Genomic DNA, 16,001 nt, shown 5'->3' on the forward strand with positions numbered 1-16,001 from the left:
ACATGCCCAATAAATAAAGTAATAAAACCACTATCGGGAAGATGTACTGACGAATTCGAACAACACCAGGTGACAATGCTCAGCGGCAGCACGGTCGTACCATGGCGTCACGCGGTGGTCTTGGGGGTGAAAGTGAATGGCCTCTCTTCAGGTTGTTTCTGAACGTGCGGGATTTTGCCTCGTGTAGTTTAGGAGGTGAGCAGTAGGAACACTTTTTTGAAATGGAGGAATCACCCCGGCCTGCATCATCAAAATGATGCACACAACCATTTATTTAAAAAAGTTATTGTTACACCAAAAAAAAGTTCTCATTCCGAAATTATTAAGCAGTAGCATCTTTTTGCCACAAGTATAAACAGCTCGAGGCCATTAGCTTGACCAAAATAAATGTCTATGATTTATGTAATGGTATCACAAAATGCCTCTTAATGAAATGTGGAGAATCCTGCTGAAAAAAGAGAGTGGGCGATCTTCTTTTCTTTTTTCTTTACTTAGAAGGGGAATATTTTTTCCAGTTCATCAAAGCTCTGTCATCCGATTCTAGAAGAGCCTTGGAAAACTTAGTGGAAAAGTATTAGCCTACAGTAGGAAAATAAAGATACCAAGAATATTCTAGCAGCGTGTACACCGCGTTTGCTCAAGGCAGCGGAAAATACAGAGAAACTTATTAACCGAGTCATGCGTAATTAAGGCGGTCAAAATCATCTGGAAACATCAGGTCCGACTAGTAAACAAAACTGAAGCCCACACGCGAACACCACATAAAGAAGGTTGCTTTCCGATCAGTTTGGTCTCATGGGTCCCCCGTGAGTGAACTTAACTGCATCTCTGTGGAGCAAAGCGAAACAAAAGTAATCATGTTTTTTTAACTAGCGCATCAAAGATGAAGAAAAGATTTTTTGCGAGAGCACAAAGATAAAAAAAACCATGTTTTTTTTAAATTTCGTTTTGCAGGGAGGAACATGTTTTTTTAGACGAAACATTTCTGCAAGGGAATTAACACGAGCAAGGTAATCACATCTCGATTCTCGGAGGCACAGAGCAAGTAGGAATTTCTGCTGTAAGAAGAAACCTAGAGGTCGTTGTATTGTACCATTCACGTCCATCAGTAAAATCCTCAGGCCAGCACAAAGATGCAGGTCAGAAGGTTAGATTAGCACAAATTAGGCTGTTTCATTACTCTTGGGGGGAAATTCACAAGAGGCATGTTCAGAATCGGTAGTACTAACGAAACATTGATCAAAAGTAGTACCCAGTCTTAGAATCAGTACACTACACCATCGGTGATCAAATCACTCACCGTACTAACAAATCATTGATCAAGACCCAAGAGTAGTACCCAGTCCTAGCTAGCTGCCAGTTCATAGGCGCATCAGTGATGAGTAACAAGCTGGCGAGGCAGCGGAACCGGCCGGTGCCGGCGTCACAAGCTGGCGGCGGCGAGGCGGCCCAGCCTGGACAGGCGGGGCTTGAACTCGCGGCAGCGGCCGCCGGACGACGGCGGCGGGCTGGCCAGCAGCCGCTGCAGGTGCAGGTGCGCGCGCAGGACGGGCCGCCCCTTGCTCGTCGCTCTGATGCTTCCCGCGACGCCGCCGCCGCCGCTCTTCATCATCCCCGGCGCCGCGGCCTGCTTCTGCGAGGCGCGGACGAAGACGGATGACGGCAGTGGCCGTGCGCGGGGCGTCCGGTGGCGGCTGCAGCGGAAGGAGCCCGGGTGGTTGGTCGGCGAGCAGAGGCAGGTGAGCTTGGATGGCTTGCAGCCCGACGCCGCGTCGGCGCCGGCGGGTGGAGCTACGGACGGGTAAGCCATGCTTGGTGTTTCTTGGTTTCTCGTCAGAGATGAGGGGAGGGCGGCGGTGGGTGCTGGTAAGCTAGACGGCGTCGTGCTGGCCTTCCCGGGGACGCGCTAGCTCCAGGTTTTATAAGCGCGGTGCCACTACACGGTGACTGGTGTGGCGAGGAAGGCGACGTTTTTCCTCCCAAGTGGTCACGCGCGCGCCTGAAATTCTCGTCGGAAGAAGGGTCGGTTCTCACTTTACTTCAGTTCTTTTAGCTTAGCTTGGCGCGTAATTTCGTACCCATCGCTGTTCTTCGAGAGTATGGACACGGTGGAGCATCGAGAGCAATGGACCAAACGAAACGCAGCGCAAACTGTGCGGGCACGTAGACAAATCTCCGTGACGGTGCCGATGTGCCCGGCGTATTCTGAAGTTCTAAGAAAAGGGATTTGCTAGTTCTCAGGTAACTGACAATTTACTTCGTGCTTTAAACCTTACACCATTCTATTTGCATTGTGATTTGTGCTAGTAATGAGTTGTAACATGAGTTGCAACTAAACTTTGATAACATCATCTAATGAGAACGAAGTTAGTTCTCAGTCGATCGAGAACTAGTCAAACCCCTAAGAAAAACTCCTTGTCGGTAATCAAGTGTGAGTCTAATCCGATCGATCTGTAAACTATTGAGGTCTTGGTCGACAACGCATGAGCATATCTTAAAAGAGCCCGGCCGAATTGAAGCTTCTCCACGGGAATCTTAGATCATTTGAATAGATGATGTAAAATTGGACAGGGTTTTGCCATGGAAAGCAGCCGGCCGAGGAGAAGAAGGCGGCTGTGGCCACCAGCTCAAAAGTCAAGAAGCAGAAGGTTGTCATTGGCCGTGGATCTAAACCTGAAGCCGGCCACGCCGACCAATCTAAGGTCCCACCACCACTGTCTGTGGAAGAGGAGTCATCGTCGCAGTTTGCACCGTCCGCCTTCAACGTGCTTGAGGACATGTCCCAAGCGTATGGAAAATTCTTTTTTTAACTATTTAATTTTGACCAAATTTCTACTTGTTCAATGCAACTGAGGGCCTGCGGTATTCACTTTTGGTGTATGTACTGTTCAATGACGAGTTATTATTGCAATGTATGAATGTTGCATCTCACTATCTTGTGTCTCAAGAAACCCTATCTCAAGAATATGAAACAAACCATGATGAGGCCAATCTTGACTTGGATGATGAGGGAGTCATGGATGCAACCCCAAGGGGAAGAACAACAAACTACGCCATTGTGGACTGTATGCCATTGATGGTACCCAATTAATATCCACTAGTTGTCAAAAGTGGTCGCCGTGCATTGCACATGTGTTGTGCTTGAACCTAAGTGGCACAAATCACCAAAACAATTTGATTGCTTGTCTTTCTTCATCAATTTGTTTCTTTATTGTCTTGTGTGTGACTAATTAGTTTTGTGTATTGTGATATGTAGCTCAACATTGCCCAAAATATTTACAGGGGAAGTGGAAGAACCGTGAATTACATGAACTCCCTAAGAGGAACTCAAAAGGCTCGGTGTGAGTGCATCCATTGTTGACATGATGATGAGGCATCAAGTGGTGAATGAAAAAGAAGCTCCACTCCCAATTCGGTTGCTAAAATAAAACGCCCAATCAAAAAAGGATGCCAAGAAAAAAAGGACAAATTTATTAATATATTCCCTTTATCGAAAAAAGAAAAAAAGGACAAAAATTGTGGATATAATGACATCAAGGAGTTGTTGAATGAATGTTAGAAAAGAGATAGCCGAGGAAAGGAAGGTTATGAAGATGAAAAAAAATGAGGAGCTCAAGGCGGCCGATAACACAAGGCGGCAACCTAGGAGAAAAGGGTAGCGTCCGAGGATCTCATGGTGTGGCCAGGGATAGGAAGGTTTTCATGGAGGAGAGGAAGGTGGACATGGATGATACTCTCGAAGCAGTGGAAATGAGAAAAAAGTTTATGTTCCTTGACACAAGTGGATGAGAAGCAAAATGCATGTGTCAAGCTTTGTCACGATGAAGTGTTGGAGAAGAAACAAATAATTAGAAGATTCTTGGGAGGTGGCATGGGAGGTCCCATGAGAGGATTCATGGGATGTGGCATGGGAGGTCCAACAGGCAACTTGAGTACAACGGGAGGTGCCATGGAATGCTTCATGAGTCCCATGGGAGGATTCATGGGTTCTATGGGATATTGCATGGGAGACGGTATGGGAGATCTTTCCAACAACACTCATTTCTCTAATGAAGATGAAGAAAAAAAAAGATGCAAACGATGGTAGCGCAGGCAATGAGAGGCTATGCTATGCATTTGTGTTTACTTTGAACAATGTTATGCTTCAAAGCACGTGTAAATGTGTTGTTTGTTTCTGTCTTGAACTATGGTACACTATTCTATGTGGATTTTAAGTACTATTTTATATGTGTGCGATGATTTTATAAAGTTACAAATTCATATTTTGTTGATATGTTTGTGATGGTCTTGCAAAATTATTGCTCTGTCTGTTCCTAGATATAAGCCATATAATTTTTTTCAGAAAAATCCAGAATATACGATATATTTCATTGCATCACTTGTGTGGACAATTTTGTAAAGATATTTAAGTATGTTTTCTTATCTTAGGCCAAGTCCTGTATTTTTCATGTCAATTGTCCAAGGTTAATCTCGTCCGACCCTAGTGTAATTTTCCTTCATATGCATTCTTTAATTTCCGTGCAAAAAACTACATGGTTTGCATCTTGGAACGGATGGCGTAAATTTGATGTGTTGATATATGTGTGGTACCCTATTTTACGTCATTTGTTGCGGCAACATGCCCTAAAATACATTATCTTCTACAACACAACGTGTTTGGTGCGTACATCCCAATTTTCGCTGCACTATTTGTTTCCCCATGTGGCGGCCTATTTTACATCTATTAGAGCATCTCCACCCGATGATGTAAAATAAGGCAAGGCATGAAAATGCAATTTTAGGTCATCTGTTTATCTGTCTTGCCACTTTTTGGTCACAAACTTTTTGCAGCAGTTACAAATTATGTAAACTGAGGCACATTGTTAACCTTCATGAACTATCCAACTATTTTAAAAGACCGATATGTTAGAAAGAGATAGTCAATCCACTTGTACAGTTTAACATCCCCCTCACGTGTGACGTGAAACAGAAGCGTATGCCTATAGATGCCAATACGTTGACAGAAGCGGGATAACAATAATTTATATAGAATAAATTGTGAAAACTATGTCTTGAACATGAGATCCTTGCTCTCAAACCATGTTAAGTTTCATGCGCAAACCAACTATTCCAAAAGGTTGATCTGATGTAAAGAGATAAGCAATCCACTTATACAATTTAACACACATGTGCAATATCAGGTGATAAAATAGGGCACTATCACCATTTGAATTTCATACAAAGTTCAAAACTTCGACACATTTCAAATATAGTTCCACTTCAACATAGGGTTGAACATTTCCGTTACCAAATTTTCATACCAAGAAACTTCTATACTTCGATTTGGACTTTGCTACGATACTGCGACATTTAGGGTGTCTCCAATGCTTAATTTTAAGAGAGGCCATAAATTGGGCCCTAAAACATGAGCTATAGTGGATTGAAAACCCTACAATGCTTAAGATAAGTGGGGCCTTAAGCTGGGGCCATGTGTCAACCATTGTCCAACCGCCTCAGGTGGTTCATCCCTTCACGCCAGGCCACGACGGTTCATTGGGTCTTGCATATTTTTTCCCATCGCTTGTTCACATCCTACCAATACTAAGAAATCCCAATCTCATAGCGTATTTTGAGCACAAATCCAACAAACTCAGCCACTCTGCAACAAGATATGTTCGTCTTCGTGCTTCTCCCATCGCCAATGTGGTCTGGCCAGCCTATTTCTTGCCGCTCCAGCACAAGGGGAGGCAACATCCATGGCGGGAGTTCAGGCCGCAAATCTCTTCTCCGACCAGGCTACCTCGAGATCACGACCGTGGACGATGTCGGCCTCTTGTCTGTCTTCTTCTAAACTCAGGTGATGGTCTTCTTCCGACATTTATTTACCGTACGTATCCCCGACTCCTTGTTGTTTTCCCCGTCTACCCCTAAACTCAGGTGGCAGAGTGTGGCAGAACTCGCTGGAAGAGAAACTGATCTTTGGCAGCTCGCGTTGCGGAGATAGAGGAGAGAGTAAGAAATTTACTACTTTCATCCCAAGGCTTAAGGCTAATTTTTGTTTTGAGAAGTCAAACTAAGTAAGGTTTGATCAAACTTTTAGAAAAATCTTTCAATAAATATGATATTTTGTAGATATCGTATGAAAATATATTTTATTATCTATCAAATGATATTGAGTTTTTACTTTACATCTTAATGATTTTTACTAAAAATTAGTCAAATTTAACATAGTTTAACTTTCTGAAACATGTATATGAGTCTTAAGCCTTATGATGAAGATAGTATTGTATTCGCTATGGCTGGGTCGTATCCGTAAAGCCGACCATAAGTTTTTTCTGCCTCATACCAACCCACGCAATGCATAACTCTCTCTATGGCCGAGCTTAGAGACTTATGGCATGGCCTTATTGAGTTATTTCTATATTGGAGATACCCTTAGAGATTAGAGATGCACTTATAAAGTATACTTACCCAAGAAAGTTCCAATCTGTGTCCCTTTTGCTCTCTTTCGTTGGGGGAATCCACTCACTCGACATGTTCTTTTGCCAGAAATTCGTACAGACACTTTCTTTTATCCAAGACGCCGACATCTCTAGTTCCGGCACAGAGCGTACGTGATCTGATTGAGCGGCTGCGTGAATCGGCCGTGACTCAGAGCAGCCGCCATTTGCGCCAGCTCTCGCCCTCTCCTGCCTAACCATTTTGTTATCTTGCGCAAGTACTAGGACGTACTCCATTATTGGTTTATTGCTTACGTGGATCTCCATATGAAAATCACAGGAAATATATATATGTGATGCATGCATCTGGATCGTCCTTGCCATAGTGTGTGTATGTACAGTCGGATCAGAGAAGGCGCAGGAATATGCATGCGTGATGTGTCATGTGATCAGTGGAAATTAAATCCACCGATTTTCTTGTACTGAAGAATCTACCAAGAGCTGGTAAACTATAAAAGAAAAATCTATCTATTATCTATTCTATTATATACTAAAAGCAAAATACGGATGCAAAATAAAGCAACCACGTTTGTCCACATATGCTTAAAATATATTCTATGTTGATCTTAATTTTAATGGCTCAGATTAAAAGATAATAGGTGTTACGTACAACAATAAACATGTACATATGAGTAATTAACACGGTAACATGAAAGGAAAATATAGTGTCATAATGAGTTACGCGCTATTCTCATCACGATGTACAAAGTCATAACCTCCTAGCTACACTCTTGTCCAAAGGATGTTGAAAATTAAATCCTTGCGGAGGCAACTTGCCGGAAATCAAAGCGCGGCAAGTTTTGCGATAATCTCCCTTAGAACGGCGGGGCAGCTTGTGGCTAGATGGTCGAAGCCATGAGTGGAGACGACTGTTCTTAGGTTCCCAGGGAGCTCGAGAAAATCCAAGCAGGCCTCCTTGAGGGCGTGGCAGTGGTGCTGCTCAGCTAAAGCGAGCGTGGTTGCGACGGAGCTGACATCAATCCTGTTGCGCAGCTTGCCTTGGCATATCAGCTTTAACCTCTCCATGTCATATATAGCGATCCGCTAGCACAAGCAGATGCTGAGCCATCCAAGTCTCCTCTTCGTGGCTGATGTCCGGCAGCGCATCCGTGTATACGAAGTGGAGGAAAGCCCCGAACGCCTGCGCTTCCACGCCATCCACGAGCACCGCGGCACCTCGTGCTTGGCCTTGGGGGCTGCCCTCCTTCATGGTCATGGCGCCGAAGAACTCCGCCTTGAAGACGAGCGACCGTGACGCCAGCACGCATCTGTGCGCGTGGAACGACTCTTGGCCCACATGGAACGTCACGTCCGCGCCCTCGCCGCCGAGGAGCAGAGCGCCCAAGTGCCGGTGCAGGTCGGACGGCGGCGGTGGCGCTGGCGCGGCAAGATCGAGTTGGACCGGAGTAGTAGCGCTGGGAGCCTCCATGAGCGTGAAGTCGCACCTGATTGTAAAGCAGTCGCCGTTCAGGAGCACCCATTGCTCCCAGTCTTCCCTTTGGGGCAAATGAGCTGAGAAGGTGAAGCGCTCCCGGGTATCAGGTAAGTCAGTGGTGATTGTTTGGGTACGACCAGGAACTGGCTTCCCTGACTTATCAAGCAGACTGAACTGAACCTGTCCCCTCTTGTGGTTGACAATATAATTACCGATGTCAATAATGAGTCTGAGAGATATGTAGTGGCTGTTGGGGTAGTATTCGATATGAGCTGTATAGTATCCCACACGGAAGTCAAGCGATTTGGTCCATGTACCTGGGGGGATCAGATCCCTGATTCGCGAGTAAGAGTCGATCTTGAGCAGATGGTACCCGCTCACCGTGCCAACCACGATGGCCGAGGAGGATGCACAGATTGACATGATGATTTACGATGGAGGCTAGAACAAGCTAGCTGAAGGAGACTATGGTAGTACTGAGGAAGGAGAAATCGCGCCAGGGAAGTAGAAATAGGCGTGAGCAGAATAGCTTAGGGATTAAGCAAACGACCACTAGTACAAAGCACCCACACACCAATTCTGCCTTTCCCAACAAAGCGATTCAGCTCCCCCTCCCTCTCGCCTACCTTTATATAGCTCGATGCGGTGCGGGAAGAAGAAAGAAAAGGAAGAAACGGATTAAATTAAAAACTAATTTCCCGTTTTTGTCTTCGCCTAGGGCATGTGCAATGGTTGATAAAGTTGTCTTATCTTAGTGCTGCCACGTCATCTAGATATAACAATAAAACATGATGTACAATGGGTTGTTTTTTAGTCTTGTCTTTAGTAACGAGATATCCTAAATTTGTGGTGAGAGAAATTAGGCTAAGAGATGATCTCTTAGCTAAGAGAAGGCAAAGTCTTTTTTTATCCTTCTCTTTTCTCCACCTCAGCATTTATCCTACGTGACGTTACTAAGATATCACCATTGTACATGTCCTAAGCTCTCTCTGTAGTAATCTCTATCCGTCGCCGCATACACTTGTTGCGGCGGTGTGGATGGGAAAAGATTAGATGGGATTAGATAACCGGCAAAAAGAAAGTAGAGATATCATACGTTTTTACTGGGGCGGACAAAGGAAAGGAATGATTGAAGGAAATCTTACCGGACTCTCCTATTTAATGGAACGTGTAAAGCTAGGTAAAGTATCAAGATAATCTTCATATCTCTGATTCTTTTTTTCGTACAGCAAAGAGGAGATCCCGCACAATCTGGTGACGTGCATGTAATCGATCAGAATTTGCAGTAGAGCGGACAACGCCGGTCTGGGAGACACCGTATTAATGCTTATTGTTAGATCTGTAATTTGTGCCCAAGATTTAATAAAAAACTACTTTTGAGGTATGGATTGGCCCCATGATCGAGATATTTTTTGGCTAAACTCATGCATGTGTCTGAATTTTACGACATATAGTCCTAGCAATGTTTGACATGATTGTTTTTCTTGACAATAAGTCTGTTCCACGCGAATCTATGCAGAGTTATTGCAAGAACCAACCTCTATTTGGTCCAAGCCAATCAGAGATCAAATTATAAGATCGACATTTTGGTGTTTTAGGAAGAAGGAATATTTTTTCAGATGGAGGCGATGTTTTCAACGATAGCGAGCTGTATCTTTACTATTAAATTGGAGTTGGTCGTTTGACGCTCAACGCGTTTGATGGTCGTCATTAGAAACATCTCATCCATCCAATCTATATCCGACGGCTCTTCCTAATACTCGATTTAGCTTATTACGTTTCTGCCACCGATAAGTGAAAAAATATCGGTTCACCCAGCGAGAAAAAGAACGGATCCGACCTCCTCCCATGGAACCCTAGCACAAATCCCGCCGCCCCTCACATCTCGCCCCCAGCCGCAGCCGCCCGCGTGTAGGCAAAGCCGCAGAAGGAGTGGACTGCGAGCGTGTAATGGAGTCGCTTGTGGCCATCGTGGTCGAGGCGCTAGCGAAGGTGCGTGGCGGTGGCGCCTGTGCGCAGCCGAGCGGATGCTGGCCTGGCGTCCATCCCGGTGGCGGATCACGTTCCCTAATCCCAGCGCTCCTCCTTGCGACTCAAATCCCTAATCCCATGATGCTGGACCAGAGAGCCACAACAGGACCAACAACGACACTGACATAGAGGCCGGAGAGGAATCACCATGGTTGAATTTTCCATCGCGAGGTAAAGTACTCTGTATGTCAATTCAACCCGGAGCAGATACATGCCTAAATTTGCCTATTTGGATGGGTGCCATGGCAGCGGCCAATAGCACCAACTAAATCTCAATCCTAATCTGTGTATCTGTTGTTTTGGAGGTTAACTCGAGTTGCAGTACCATTCCTGATGCAGTTACATCGTTTGAGATAATTCTCTATTTTTGGCAAGCTTTATGCTCTGACTTAATCAGCTTGCTGCTATGTTTAGTAGTTGGATATTCATGACATAATAAGGAATTAAGGATGCACAAAATGCTAGATTGGTAACCTTTGCCTTCACTCTTTTCATGTTTAGTACTTGCATATTCTTGAAATTTTGACATGCCTGAGTTTTTTGTTGTTGTTTTTGGTGTACATATCATAGATCTGTTGTGTTTAGAGGAGAGCCAACAACATCATACCTTACGAAAAAACAGAGGCAATTAAGGTAACCCTACGAAGCCTGCAGGGCATTAAAATTTTGATGTTCCAGTTTCAAACATGGCTTGCTTGAATTGCACTGTCAACTGAACAATGGAGTTATTTCTGCTACATTTTGTTCATTGGCCAGACAAAGAGCGGTGGCCGCCTGTAGGTCATCGGCCCCTTCTATGACTGGGCCAAAGGCTACATGTCCTTTCCGATGACTTCGCCATCTCCATCCCATCCATAGGTTACAACAGCTCTGACATGTCCGTTCTTTCATTTTCTATGCAACCGACTCTTTGCTTTATGCTAGGTGGTGTGCAATGTGGTTGATTACTTCCTAATCCAAGCATTAGTCTTTACTTGACTATGCATGACAAAATTATGTTGTTACAGGTAATCTTATTGTGTCACTCTTGCAGCTATTCAGCCTGTGAGCATTAAAGTAAATCATGAAGATATGGTTCACACATGAAACACAGCTGCTTCCACTGGTAAGTACCCATCCAATCCCATTAACAAAAGTATCATGTTTTATCTAGATAGGTCTAACATTTGTGCTGGCTCATTACTTCATGAGTAAACACTCCTGATGTTTATTGGAAAATACTTCTTGGGACAGAAAAGACTCATCCGTTAATATTTTCTTTCACCTATACTAGGTCAAATTACAATGTCAAGAAGTTCAAGATGGATGTCACTAAGGAGGACACTCCATAAAAAAATGCAGGTATGTACTGATCTATGTTACCATTTCATATGATCCATACGTGCATGCACTCAAGTGTTCCGAACTTTTCATGTCAAGTTGGCACAGTTCTTCTGTCACTTATAATTTTGCTTTATCTGTTCACTTTCTTTTGTACCTGAATTACTAGCACTCCCAAGATGGCTACCTTGTGAAAAGAGGTTGAAGGAGGAGAATGGTCAGGTCTTCGACGAGATGGAGGCTCCTTGCAAACGTGCATCCTAAGCCTGTATCACTACAATCTCCGTTTGTATGCATCAACTGGAATGAGGTCCTCAGGAGGAAATCTGAATTGGGATGATGCCCATTGATTCGTACCAGTGGTTGACGAGCTGTGCGCCTTGGTGAGCTGCCACATCCATATACTGGTCGCATCAACAGGAGGCGCGAACACCAGCTTGGCATGCTTGCAGTCCTTCGGTCATGGGCTGCAGGCATGTGTCTCGCAATTTCGAGGGTTTCCTCCTACATTCGGACAAGGGTCAGTTGTTTTAGACGGAATCAGGGAAAGGGGGAGAAAGAATGTGCATGGGCGAACCCTACAGTAAGACACGTCTCTGTCCCCATGGCCATGCTCCACCGAGCCCACCCCATCTCTATGGCCAAGATCATCCATCCCCGTCCCCCATGGTGTCGACGTCTTGGACTCGTAGTAGTATTTTTTTTGGACTCGTAGTAGTAAGGATCTGGTACAAGCTTATGTCGCTCCCCACCGCCATGGCTCACCTGCACGGCCTCCACCAGCGACCTAGACCCAGCGCCGCCGCGGCCGGTCCCTGCCTCGTATCCGGCGGCTCTCCCGCGTGTGCACCGCCCGGAGCTCGCGCCCTTCTTCTCTTGATTCCAGCCGATTGCGAATACATCGGGGAGCAGGATTCACGCCGCGGAGACTCGCGCCGCTCTCCTCGCCGACGTGGCCAGACCACTGTCGCAGCCACACGTCCCGCCGTAGGTCCGGGAAGCTCGAGAGAATCCCATCGCCGTCGCCATAGCCAGATCGTGTGGACAGCTCAACTGCGCCGTTCGGGTATGGGGATAAGATGTTGTGGCGTTCGGGTTTGTTAGGGCTGGGCAAAAATAAAACGAGCGAACCGGTATAATGGCGTTTGACAGTATTATGAAATTTAGTGGGAGGGTAAAATAGTCAGATAAAAATATGTAGGACGAAACCTTTGACCGGAGGAAACAGAACCAGAGATTTGGGCGACTTGTCTGCACTGGATGCCGCAGATGGACACGACTTTGTTGGATGGTTGCAGGGCAAGCGTGGAGGGCCTGGAGGAGACCGCGACCTTTGGACGGGTGTGACTCTCATTTGTTGGTGCCTCTGGCGACACCGAAACGACAGTGTTTGATGGCCTTCCAAGTCCATGGTGCTCAAAGATCTATGACGAGACGGAGCTATGGAGAGTAGCTGGGGTCTTTAGAGGATCCCTTGCGCCAGTAGATAAGTGGAGATGCCGCAATTAGTCCGGTAATATGTGTGCTACCTCTCTCCGGAGGTAGCGGGGAGTTGCGCTTCGTGGGCGCTTGTGCCTCGAGCGTGTTGTATATCGATCTTCTGGCCTCTCTTCTATGAATCAGATGCGTCTATCCATGACGTATCCTTAAAAAAATATTCCCGTAGCAACGCACGGGCATTCAACTAGTATGGTTACTATGTCAATTTTAAGACCCCCTCAAACCGTCTCTTGGAATTATTCTATCCAAGGTGCTCATACAAATAAGACATGCATACATGCAATCGTAGGCGTGAGGTTATGTTCGTATTAGTGAGCGTGTGTGTGTGTAGTGAGTTTTACAAACAATAAGTTGTTGTAAAAAATTGTGTAGAGTTGTCGTTTGATAGGAGCTATGTTCTTTTGAGGTATGGATTGGCCCCATGATCGAGATATTTTTTGGCTTCACCGGTGGCTGCAACACCTCTCCGGCGGTGTCGTTTTCAGCCCTAGCTGGCTAGCTCATCAACCGTAGTTTTTGATGGTGGCGGCCATATCAAGCACCTCGAGTGAATATGCCATACCTGGGATTACTTTTGCCTCCATCGGTGTAGGTACGCTGGGATTAAATTGGTCGATCCATGCATTATCATCATCGCTACATGCAGGTAGGAGTGCCAACAACAAATTTCTAAAATTATGACCCATTATATTGTCAATTAAGTCATATGCATGCACCAAGGCTCTATATCCATCTGCTCAATTTCTGCAAGCAAAGAGATTGCTTGCCCTGCTAACATGGAATACACAAAGAAGATAGATACACTGTAAAACAAACACTGGCGATGATGTGGCACTCTACTAGGTTGTACATTATCGACAGGACTTTCAAAGTGGTTTGGCATGCAAATAGGGAGAGAGTAACAAGCTACGGCAGTTTGTAACCGAGCTCGGCGGCCGTAGTTTTCAATGGTGGTGGCCATATCAAGCACCTCGAGTGGAGATGCCATACCCGGGATACTTTTGCTTGCACCGGTGCAGGCGCTGGGATTAAATTGGTCGATCCATGAAGTATCATCATCGCTACATGCAGGTAGGAGTGCCGACAACAAATTTTTTAAATTGTGACTCATTTTTGTCAATTAAGTCACATGCATGCACCAAGGCTCTGTATACATGTGCTTAATTTCTGCAAGCAAAGAGATTGCTTGCCCAGATAACATGAAATACACCAAGAAGATTGTGTTATCACCAGATTTTGGCTAAATCAGGGGGTGGGCCGCGATCAAGATGGGCTTTACACGTGGAAGGTCTCTGAAGCGGCCTTGTTCGGAGAATTTGGGCTAGATTGCCCATGTATCTTTAATTATAATGGATTGTATCTAGATTAGAAGTTAGAATCTTACTCGTGCACGGTTTGGTGCACGCTCCACATTAGAAAGTCCGCTGGACTATAAATATGTATCTAGGGTTTATGGAATAAACAACAACCAACGTTCAACCACAAACAAATCTCGGCGCATCGCCAACTCCTTCGTCTCGAGGGTTTCTACCGGTAAGCATCATGCTGCCTAGATCGCATCTTGCGATCTAGGCGGCCTAACCTGCCTACGTTGTTCATGCGTTGCTCGTGCTGAAGCCTTTTTGATGGCGAGCAACGTAGTTATCTTAGATATGTTAGGGTTAGCATTGTTCTTCATGTTACATGCTATCGTAGTGCAACCCTTGCATGTCTAGCCGCCCTTACACCTATCTTAGGTGTAGGGCGGCACCCCGCTTGATCATTATTTAGTAGATCTGATCCGTTACGATTGCTCCTTGTTCTACAAGGATTAGTTCAATATACGCAATAGTTAGGCCTTACAAAGGGGGAGGATCCGGCGGCACGTAGGGTGTCGTTCGTTGGCCCTAAGCGAGGATGTTCGGGGATCAACCTCGTGTTGGTTTTTAGGCCTTGTTTAGGATCGGCTTACGATCACCGTGCGTGGCCGCGAGGCCCAACCTGGAGTAGGATGATCCGATTATGCGGTGAAAACCCTAAATCGTCGTAGATCTCATTAGCTTTATCTTGATCAAGCGGGACCACCATATATTCGGACACCTCGTCGAATCATGGGTGGATCGGCTCTTTGAGCCGATTCACGGGATAACTCTGAGAGCCGATCGAGGCTCGTATTTAACGTTTACGTGTGTGCCCTGCAGGAAACTAAGCGAGGCATCATCCACACCTTCCCGACCAGGTATAGGTCGGGTGGCACGCCCTTGTGATAAACATCGGCGCGTGCGACCAGGAGGCATTGCGGGCCGTCGCTCTGAGGGACTGGGGCCAGCCGCAGCCCTAGTTGTTCCCGGCTCTACGGTGTTGCCCGTCTCTGCCCGCCAGGGGGTTTCTGACGTCAACACATTCTGGCACGCCCGGTGGGACGACCTTCGACATCCGCAACATCGCCATCTACATCCGATATGGCGGAAGACACTCCGGTCACATACGAGGATCTGCCCGATGAGCTCAAGAAGAAACATGACGAGATCAAGGCAACCCTCGAAGCCGAACTCATCGGCTCCTCTGAGAAGACCCGGCCACACGATATCAAGCTCGATAGAGACTCAAGTCCGTCGCCTAGCGTCAACATGGTGGATCTCAGCCACTCCATAGGCCAGCCAAAGTTCTCCTTTGGTGTCAACATGGCAGGGCTTGCAAGCCGCCATGGCAAAGATGAAGCGAGAAAGTAGCCACGCCCGTGGCAAGGATGAAGAGGAGGCCGATCCACGCGACCGGCCCCAAGATGATGACGAGACGGTACCGACGGGGGAGGGAATGAGAAGCGTGCGGTATCAACGTCCACTCTCCGAGCACCTCCTCAACAAATATGAGCAGCAGTACGACCGACGTCGGCACTACATCGTAGATGATGAAAGGAATTGTCGGTCTGATGCAGAGGTCAGGAGGTACCGTCAACATGATAGAAGCAACGACGGGTACAGTCGTCGCACTGAAGGAAGGTCAAGGGGGCAGGATTACATGGATAGGCACTAGGACTGTCCATTCTTCAAACATTGCTGGGACTCAGGAATGAGCCGATTGCCAACAATCGAGAACTGCCCAGAATGCAAACAAAGGAAGAAGGATGCCGCTAACGTGTCCGTGTTCAGCCGTCTAGGGCCTCTCCCGCCTCGGAACAAGCATGCCGAGTCCGCTCGGGTGGAAGATCTCGAGGAACTAGAGGACGATGATGAAGAAGACAAATATCATCGGCC

The 16,001-nt window shown here is 46.2% G+C and overlaps 1 protein-coding gene across 1 annotated transcript; it reads right to left on the reverse strand.

The window, feature by feature from the left end:
* Window positions 1-1,363: 1,363 nt before the first annotated feature.
* On the reverse strand, window positions 1,364-1,878 carry LOC124689027. Its single transcript, XM_047222629.1, has one exon. It carries the CDS (start codon window positions 1,808-1,810, stop codon window positions 1,424-1,426), a length of 387 nt encoding a protein of 128 aa, XP_047078585.1. The 5' UTR covers window positions 1,811-1,878; the 3' UTR covers window positions 1,364-1,423.
* Between the last annotated feature and the right edge of the window lie 14,123 nt (window positions 1,879-16,001).

This window comes from Lolium rigidum, chromosome 2, assembly GCF_022539505.1.
Source record: "Lolium rigidum isolate FL_2022 chromosome 2, APGP_CSIRO_Lrig_0.1, whole genome shotgun sequence".
Classification (NCBI taxonomy): domain Eukaryota; kingdom Viridiplantae; phylum Streptophyta; class Magnoliopsida; order Poales; family Poaceae; genus Lolium; species Lolium rigidum.